The sequence below is a fragment of the Hemitrygon akajei genome, chromosome 2 (genome assembly GCF_048418815.1).
Source record: "Hemitrygon akajei chromosome 2, sHemAka1.3, whole genome shotgun sequence".
Lineage (NCBI taxonomy): Eukaryota > Metazoa > Chordata > Chondrichthyes > Myliobatiformes > Dasyatidae > Hemitrygon > Hemitrygon akajei.
The window spans coordinates 214,026,795-214,037,062 of record NC_133125.1 but is presented as its reverse complement, the minus strand read 5'-3'; the positions used below and the strand labels follow the sequence as shown (position 1 = coordinate 214,037,062).

The following is a 10,268-nucleotide window of genomic DNA, read 5'->3' as shown; positions in this document are numbered from 1 at the left end:
AAGGTGAGTGGGAGGACAGATGATTGGGAAATTTTTAAGGAACAACAGAACTTAACTAAAAAGGCAATACGGGGAGAAAAAAATGAGATACGAATGCAAGCTAGCCAGGAATATAAAGGAGGATAGCAAAAGCTTTTTTAGGTATGTGAAGAGAAAGAAGATAGTTAAGAACAATGCTGGGCCTTTGAAGAATGAATTGGGTGAAATTGTTATGGGAAACAGAGAAATGGCAGAAGAATTTAATAAGTACTTTAGATCTGTCTTCATTAGGGAAGACACAAGCAATCTCCCAAATGTATGGATGGGCCAAGGACATAGGGTAACAGAGGAAATGAAACAGATTGACATTAGGAAGGAAACGGTGATGAGTAGACTGATGGGACTGAAGGCTGACAAATCCCCAGGTCCAGATGGTCTGCATCCTAGGGTACTAAAGGAGGTGGCTCTGGAAATTGTAGATGCATTGGTAATCATTTTCCAATGTTCCTTAGATTCAGGATCAGTTCCTGAGGATTGGAGAATGGCTAATGTTATCCTACTTTTTAAGAAAGGAGGGAGGGAGAAAACAGAGAACTACCACCCTGTTAGCCTAACATCAGTAGTGGGGAAGATGCTAGAGTCCATTATTAAAGATGAAATAGTGGCATATCTAGATAGCAGTGATAGGATTGGGCTGAGCCAGCATGGATTTACCAAGGGCAAATCATGCTTGACTAATCTATTGGAGTTTTTCGAGGATGTAACCAGTAAGTTAGACAAGGGAGATCCAGTGGATGTAGTGTACCTTGATTTTCAGAAGGCACTTGATAAGGTCCCACATAGGAGATTGGTGGGTAAAATCAGAGCTCACGGCATTGGGGGGAAGATATTGACATGGTAGAAAACTGGTTGGCAGATAGAAAGCAAAGGGTCACGGTGAATGGGTGTTTCTCGGAATGGCAGGTGGTGACTAGTGGGGTGCCACAGGGCTCGGTATTGGGACCACAGCTGTTTCCAATTTACATCAGCGATTTAGATGAAGGCATTGAGAATAACATCAGCAAGTTTGCTGATGATACTAAGCTGGGTGGCAGTGTGACATGTGATGAGGATGTTAGGAGAATTCAGGGTGACTTGGATAGGCTGGGTGAGTGGGCAGATACTTGGCAGATGACGTTTAATGTGAATAAGTGTGAGGTTATCCACTTTGGGAGTAAGAACAGGAAGGCAGATTATTATCTGAATGGTGTAGAGTTAGGTAAGGGAGAAATACAAAGAGATCTAGGAGTCCTTGTTCATCAGTCACTGAAGGTGAATGAGCAAGTGCAGCAGGCAATGAAGAAGGCTAATGGAATGTTGGCCTTTATTACAAAGGGAATTGAGTACAAGAGCAAGGAAATCCTTTTGCATTTGTACAGGGCCCTGGTGAGACCACACCTGGAGTGTTGTGTACAGTTTTGGTCTCCAGGGTTAAGGAAGGACATCCTGGCTGTAGAGGAAGTGCAGCGTAGATTCACGAGGTTAATTCCTGGGATGTCAGGACTGTCTTACGCAGAGAGTTTAGAGAGACTGGGCTTGTACACGCTGGAATTAAGGAGATTGAGAGGGGATCTGATTGCAACATATAAGATTATTAAGGGATTGGACAAAATAGAGGCAGGAAATATGTTCGAGATGCTGGGAGAGTCCAGTACCAGAGGGCATGGTTTGAGAATAAGGGGTAGGTCATTTAGGACAGGGTTAAGGAAAAACTTCTTCTCCCAGAGAGTTGTGAGGGTCTGAAATGCACTGCCTTGGAAGGCAGTGGAGGCCAATTCTCTGGATGCTTTCAAGAAGGAGCTAGATAGGTATCTTATGGATAGGGGAATCAAGGGATATGGGGACAAGGCAGGAACCGGGTATTGATAGTAGATGATCAGCCATGAACTCAGAATGGCGGTGCAGGCTCAAAGGGCCAAATGGTCTACTTCTGCACCTATTGTCTATTGTCTCATCTTCTGCCTGGTATAAACATTTAATTTTTCAAACTTTCAGTGGTCGCTCCCTCTCTGTCACTTTTCCTACTTAATTGTCTCTTTCCTCCTGATCCACCAGCCCCATCACCCTATCTCATTCCCCTCCTCTCCATCTGCCTATCACCCACACACTCCTCCCCACCTCCGTCCCTTTATTCCAGGCTCCACTTTCCCCTCCTGTCAGATTCCAAAATCTTCAGCCCTTTGTCACTGACACCTCTCACCTCCCAGTTTCTGGCACATTTCCACACTCCACCCCTCCTTCATCTACCTATCACCCCCTCACCTGGATCCACCCATCACCTGCCCATTTCCCTCCATAGATTTAATCTGACAAGCCTGGAGTCTCCAGCACTTTGTGTGTTACCACCACCACGTCCTGTGTTACCAAGATTCTCCCTGACCTCCCTCTGCCAGTCAGCATCACCACCACTTGTCCCAGTTACCCTGTCAGTCCCGGTGGACTTTAGCACCCGGGGGAGCCGGGGAGCTCAGGACCCGCCGCCCGTGGCTGCTGCTGAATCCGCAGTGTTTCTGTTCCGTTGACGGATGCGGTGAACGAGTTAAAATTAATGGATCGATAATTCTCACATCGTGTTTATTTCACTCTCCGCACATTTATATTTACACTGATTTACTCCTTTTTCAATATTTTTATTGATTTCTTACAAAAAGGAGTAAAGAATACATGAGATATATCAAATACAATATATTTGAATCACACTTATAGTCTCATTACCCCATATTCATGTAAATTAAATTGAATCGTAATATTGAAAAGTAATAATTTTATTATACAAAAAAAATCTAAACCCACTGCCAAGAAAAGCTGTTTGGTAAAGAAAGAAAAAAAAGAAAAAAATCCTTATCATATAGTAAAACATATTACTAGCCAATATGTGTACTTGTTAACAAATCAAAGATTTTGAAAATAATTCAAGCAAGGTCCCCACAATGTTAGAACGTCTTGTCTTGATTCAGAAATTGAACAACGAATCTTCTCTAAATTTCAGCATGACATAACATCACTTAACTATTGAGCATGAGTAGGTGGAGCAACATTCTTCCACCTAGCAACAATACTCTCCTAGCTATAACGAACAACAATACCGAATAAGGCAGTCAAAGGATTTGGTTTCAAATTTACTTTAAAAAGTACAGAAAAGGTTTGAAATACATCCTTCCAGTGTTTTTCAAGACTTGGACGTGTCCAGAACATATAAATTAATGAAGCCTCTCCATTGGTACATCTGTCACAATAGGGAGATCTATCCATATAAAAATGAGACAGTTTATCTTTAGTCATGTGGGCCCTAAGGACTACTTTAAATTGTAGGAGGGAGTAACGGGCCCACAACGATGAGGTATTAACCAAATAAAAAAATTTATTCCAAGTTTGCACAGAAATTGAAGTTTGTAAATCTTGTACCCAGAGAATTTTAATTTTGTCTAAAGGAACGTTTCTCATTCCCAACAACATAACATAAATATTAGATATTGACCTTTATGAAAAGGTTTCAAATTAAAAATTACATCTAATAAATTGTTATCAGGACTTTTAGGAAATGTATGTAAAAGTCTCTCATTTCTAAATATCAAAAAAAAGTGGGTTTTTGGTACCCTATATTTAGCTGACAACTGCTCAAATGAAAAGAGACTTCCTCCAGGAAATAAATCCTGGAAGCATTTAATACCCAGTCTATCCCAAACTTTAAAAATTACATCAGTCATAGAAGGTTTAAAAAAAATAGTTAGAAAAAATGGGACTTGAAAGAGAAAATCTCAATAAACCAAAATATTTTCTAAATTGTACCCAAATCCTCAAAGTATGTTTAACTACAAAACTATCAGTTAGTTTACTTAAAAATAAAGGAATTGAGGATCTGAGAAGAGAGATGATAGAAAATTATTAACAGAGTTAGCTTCTAAAGAAACCCAAACCGCACAGTGCTCTCGGTTAATATAACCAAAATGTGAAATTCTGTATATTGACTGCCCAATTATAAAACCTAAAATTTGGTAAAGCTAAATCTCCATTCCTTTTAGCTTTTGGAAGATGAACTTTATTTGGTCGAGAGTGTTTATTTTGCCATATATATGAAGATACGATAGAATCAAGAGCATCAAAAAAGGATTCAGGAATAAAAACTGGTAAGGCCTGAAAAAGGTATAAAAATTTAGGCAACATATTCATTTTAATAGAATTATTTTGGCCAATCAATGATAATGAAAGGAGCAACCATTTGGATAGTGCCCTTTTTACATAATTCAGCAGGGTAAAAAAATTCTTTAAATAAGTATTTATAATTCTTAGTAATTGTTACACCCAAAAAAGTAAATTGATTTCTTACAATTTTAAAAGGAAGGTTAGTATTAATTGTTACCAATTTATTCAAAGGAAAAAGTCCACTCTTACGAAAATTTAGTTTATATCCTGAAAACTGACTAGACCAGGAGAGTAAGGAAAGTACAGAAAGTAATGAAGTCTCAACATTAGAAATATAAAGCAAAAGGTCATCAGCATAAAGTGAAACTTTGTGAGTAACACCTTTCCTTAAAATACTGGTGATACCATTAGATTCTCAGAAAGCAATAGCAAAGGGCTCAAGGGACAACCTTGACCAGTTCCACGTTGAAGTTTAAATGGTTTGGCATTCTGAGAGTTAGTTAGAACCCGAGCAGAGGGAGATAAATAAAGTAATTTAATTCATTGAATAAAATCGGGCCCAAAATTAAATTTTTCTAAGGTTTTAAGTAATTAATTCCATTCAACCCGATTGAAGGCTTTCTCGCACTTTCTAAGGATATCACACATTCCGATGTCTCTTTAGAAGGAGAATTAATAACATTTAATAAATGATGAATATTAAAATGGGAATATCGATTTTTAATAAATCCAATCTGATTGTCAAAAATAATAGATGGTAAAATATTTTCAATCCTATGAGCCAGAACTTTGGATAGGACTTTAGTGTCAACATTAAGTAAGGAGATAGGTCTATATGACGAACATTCAGTTGGGTTCTTATTTTTAAGAATAAGCGAAATAGAAGCTTCATAAAAAGATTGTGGCAACCTACCCAACTTAAAGGAGTCCGAGAGGACTAAATATAAATGAGGTATAAGCAATGAGGAAAAAGCTTTATAAAATTCTCCAGAAAAACCGTTAGGACCCAGAGCCTTCCCAAGTGCAATGAACATACACCCTCAGCAATTTCCTCATAAGAAATAGGTTGATCCAGCTGTATTCGGTTATCATCAGAAAGTGTAGAGATATTTAATTGATCTAAGAAATTATTCATTACAGTATTATCTTTAGGAGAATTAGAACTATAAAGATTAGAGTAAAATTCTCTAAAGGTATCATTTATTTCTAAATAGCCAGTTGTCCTATCACCATTAGCTTTACAGATTTCTTTAATTTGCTATTTAACTATAAAGATTTTTAATTGGTTAGCCAATAATTTACCTGTTTTGTCTCCATGAATATAAAATGACTTTTATCTTTCAGGAGTTGAGTTTCAATTGGGTATGTTAAAAGAAGATCATATTTAGTTTTAATTTCAACACGCCTTTTATATAAAGGAGGTTCTGGAGCCAAGGCAAACACAAGGAAATCTGCAGATGCTGGAAATTCAAACAACACAGCATCTATAGGAGGAAGTACTGTCGAAGTACGGCCAGAAGCACTGTTTCAGGCCAAGACGTCCGGAGCAGATGTCAGCCATTCGTTTACATTCCCAGTCCAGAAGAAAGGATAAAGTTTCTCCGTGAATTTATTCCCAGTGAAGGTGTGGAGATGGGACTTGGTCTCCGCGTTGTAAAATGAAACTGTCCCGGACTCGTAACTGAGAGAAACTCCCACCCTCCCGGGGATGGGACCGGCAGAGAGACGGGACAAAGGGGAGGTGTAAGCCTTCATCTCGTCATTCAACCGCCAGAATGTCCAGAATCCGAGCCCTGGACTCACAAAGAACTCTCCCTTCCTCTCCACAGACTCTGCGGCGACTCCCAGACCCCAACGCCGATTCCCCGTCACCTCCACCTCCCAGTAATGTCTCCCCGATGTGAATCCCTCCGATCCCAGCACACAACCCCGGTCTGTGAACCTCTTCCCAGTGTCAGGGAGATCCCTCCGGGTCCCGGTCCATCTCACACTCTTCCGATCCTCAGACACCTCGAGCTTCGGATGCGCCGTTTCCACATCCAGGGTGACAGAGACTGGGGGGAGAAGCAGAGAATTAGAGAGTCCCCGGGACCGGGGGAGACTCGGGCAGCGCGGCCCCGGGGATCGGGGGAAGACTCGGGCAGCGCGGCCACGGGGATGGGGGGGGGGGGGGGGGGGAGGCCGCTGGGCCTCAGGCACAGTCGGGTGGCCGACCGAAATATTTTCAGGCGTTTTTCTCAACCATAGCGGACGAACAACCAGCATTTTCACAGGATTTTCCCTCGACATGTAGAGTAGATTTTTCCCGATCAACACACAGAAAATTCTGCAGGATCTCAGCGGATCAAGCAGCGAGTGTGTGTACACAATGAAGGTGAGAGTGTATATTGAACTATTTGTATGTTACAGTGTGTCTTCACATGTCCAGTGTGTGTTGACAATGTGTGACACGTGTGTGAATTGTTCAAATAGAAACCATTCACTGTGTCTGAAGAGAATAGTTTCCAGGTTACTGAGGGGACTAACAATGTGCAATGTTGAGGCTCTGACTACAGTCTGCTAAACCTTCCTGTGTATGTGTGTGAGGGAGATTTGCCAGACCAGTTATGCTGTGTGGGCTTCTCCCGTCGTTCACCGAGATCAATGCTGATTGGTGTGTCCGGGTTCAGTCTGACGATGCTTCAATGTGGTGGTTTGATCACAACAGTGAGACTGGCGAGTCCAGCAGGGGGCAGAGCTGAGTCAATCAGACTGCGGTCACGGACAGGTCAGACAGGGTGAGTGGCCCGAAGGACTGGTGTATTTTTCTGACAATCCCTGTCACCACAGTGATACCAGATTTTATCCCCTTTAATGTCATTAATGGAGTATTAATTCCAGAACTACCATGTCAGGATTCAAACTCATGCACTGGCTTGTTTGTCCAGTGCAAATGGGAACAGGATGCAATGATTCACCTAACAGACCAGTGAATTGTTTGTATATTGTCCCTGGTTTGGTGTGTTCGAGGGTCTAACATCTCCAGCTGACCATGTGACAGTGATGCCTCCCAGCAGGTGGGGTTGGTGCCAGAATGGATTTGTATGTTTTACCTCGCTTAATACTGTCCAACAGTTCACCCAATGCTATGTCGAACAAATAGGGGCGATAGAATTTTTCAACCAGTAGGGCACCGTCTGTCACTGACAAGGTCCGTTCTTCCTCACTAATCCTGTAAATATTATACATCTGGTTATAAACTGAACATCAGTGATATTTGAACTGTTTTACAAATCCATACAGAGTTTCAGTCAAGACCATCTCCTACCTCCTTTTCCGACGAGCTTCCTCCTGAAATAAATAAAACACAGATTTCAATTGGCTGAGATGACCATTGGCATCCTGACAGCAGGAATCTGAGTCAAGTTATTACAAACGGCTGAATATTCTCACTAAACTCATTCCCACTTCCACACACGGAGAAAGAGGGAGACTGAACCACGGGAGAAAGTACAAGGAATGTTTATGAAATTTATACCATAACTGAGAGGATAGAACTTACAGGAGAGACTGGACAGGTTGTGTATTTTTATCTGGATATGATGTCAGGGAGGATTGGATGGAGGAATTTAACATTCCAAATGGATTTGATGGGGTGGAATGGAGAAAATATTTCTCCTTGTGTCAGACCAAAAGTCAAAGACAAAACATCATTTGTTGTTAATAAATCCCACAGGAAATGTGGTGAAGAGAATATCAGAACCACACTCACAGCCTGTGACTGTAACCAGGTGTTACTCTGAGTCTCAGGGGATATTAAACGTGGGAATCACAGAAATGATCCCCAGCTCAGTGCTCTGATCAGAGTAACTCATTCCTGAGAAGGTTGCAGACTGTTCTGTGATGTACAGATGTTGTGGGAGGCTGGTTTGGGACAATGACAATTCTGAACAGTCAGGATGTCCACATGGTGGAAATCAGTTTCCAACAACAGTATTTGTGATAAAATACATCATTTTGTGTCTGGGCACTTTTACAGAACCAAACTGAAATCTCTCACCATCAGGAATATCACACTGTCTTGTTGATCCATCTGTTCCTGTAACTTTGAGATTTCCTCCTGGATGGAATTTAAATTCTCTTGAATCTCACGAAGATTTTTCTCCATTGGATTCAGAATCCTCTCCTCTTCTTCCCTGAGATCTCGGAGTGCACGCTGCTCTTTCTCAGTGAGAACCCGGCGCAGTTCAGCAAACTGGGATGTGATCTGGGACTGAAGGCTGTGTGACTGTTCCTGTCAAATGAAAGGAGAGGCTAGTTTACTATTTGAGGCTATTTTTTGTATTTCATTCTGACATGGAAGGTAACCATTCAGCCCATTAAAGTTTATGCTGCTTCTCAGAACAATCCCCTCCATCACATTCCCCCACGTCTCCCTGAAACATATCCTTCGTCCCTGACCCACTAACTCCGACCTGATTCACAGACCACCCAACGTCACAAGGTTAATGACAGTCGCCAATTTACCGTTCAACCATGCAATGTCGGCTAAAGGAAGGTACTGGTTACGGGGAGAACATGCAAACTCCACGCAGACAGCTCCAGGTGTCAGGATCGATCCCAGGCTACTGGGGCTGCGATACTCTGCTATTCTGCATTAAAGGGAACAAAACTACACAGCGAATTTGTAAATTCTGCTCAGGAAGCCTCACCCGAACTCCAGAAATCTTCTCTTTCTGTTGTTGCTCCATTTCCTCGAAGTCTGATTTCTTTTTAGTGAGAGAGTCTAAGGAAGATTTAACCGGACCCTGGGAATCAGAGAGTAAAGACATTAGACCAAAATATGCAACTAAGTAAACAGCTGATCAAAACCTGGTTAGTTTTACCTTGTAGATTTCAGTGGCTTCGTTAACCGGCATGAAGTTGTGAGACTTGTGTTCCCGCGCAGTCGCACAGATCAGGCAGATCAGTGTCTCGTCCGTCTCACAAAACAGCTTCAGGTCTTCCCCATGTTTCACGCAGTGAAGTTTATTTTCCTTCCCTTTGGGATTCAGGTTTAGTTTTCGAGCTTTCTCAGACAGATTTGCTAAGGCCCGATTGACCCTGAGGCTGCGGTCTGCAAACTCCTCTCTACATTCCGGGCAGGAGTTTCTCTCCTCCCTTTCCCAACACCGTGTGATGCAGGAGCGGCAGAAGTTGTGTCCACACTCCAGTATAACCGGGTCGGTGAAGAAATCCAGGCAGATGGGACAAATTGCCTCCTCGGTCCAACTCTCGACCTGTCCTTTCGAAGCCATGTTAACTCCCGGTACTTCCTGGTTCAGGATCCTTTCACTTTCGGGGAGCTGCTGAACTCCTGCAGTACCGCGCGTGTCCTCTAGGGGCGCTGCAGTCTGGGGAATGAATGTTCCTTTTCAGTGAAGCAGGAATCGTGTTCATTTCCACAGCAGCGATCAGAAACACATTAAACAAGTCTAACATAGATAAAGCCGGAGAGAAGAGCTTGGTTCAGTCTATGGTAGAACTGAAGGGGCAAGTCCTGAAAATATGTTTCAGTGACCATTACAGAAACCTGGTTGCAAGTTGGAGATTTCTGGGAATTAAGTATCCAAGGGTATCAGGTAATACGGACAGATGGACCATCATTCCAAATAAACTGATTCCTAAGCTCCGGAACCTGGGTCTTAGCACTCAGATCTGCAGCTGGATCTTCAACTTCCTCACAGACAGGACCCAGGCTGTAAAAATAGGGGACAAGCTCTCCTCTACAATCACTCTGAGCACCAGTGCCCCACAAAGCTGTGCACTCAGCCCCCTGCTGTACTCACTGTACACCCATGATTGTGTAGCCAAGTTTCCATCGTTCTCAAGATATAAGTTTGCTGATGACACCACAATTGTAGGCCGTATCTTGGGTAATGATGAGTCTGAGTACAGAGAGGAAATTAAGAACCTGGTGGCATGATGCAAAGACGATAACCTATCCCTCAATGTCAGCAAGATGAAGGAAATGGTTGTTGACTTCAGAAGGAGTAGCGGACCGCACAACCCCATCTACATCGGTGGTGCACAGGTAGAACAGGTCAAAAGCTTTAAGTTCCTCGGGGTGAATATCACAAATGACCTGA

General features: G+C 42.3%; 1 protein-coding gene across 1 annotated transcript; it reads right to left on the bottom strand.

The window, feature by feature from the left end:
- Nucleotides 1-2,705: 2,705 nt before the first annotated feature.
- Nucleotides 2,706-9,437, bottom strand: LOC140722263 (E3 ubiquitin-protein ligase TRIM39-like). Its single transcript, XM_073037065.1, has 6 exons — nt 9,027-9,437; nt 8,853-8,948; nt 8,201-8,434; nt 7,469-7,491; nt 7,254-7,372; nt 2,706-6,215 (listed from the first exon to the last, which is right to left on the bottom strand). The coding sequence occupies exons 1-6, from the start codon at nt 9,435-9,437 to the stop codon at nt 5,689-5,691; spliced, it is 1,410 nt and encodes a 469-aa protein (XP_072893166.1). The 3' UTR covers nt 2,706-5,688.
- Between the last annotated feature and the right edge of the window lie 831 nt (nt 9,438-10,268).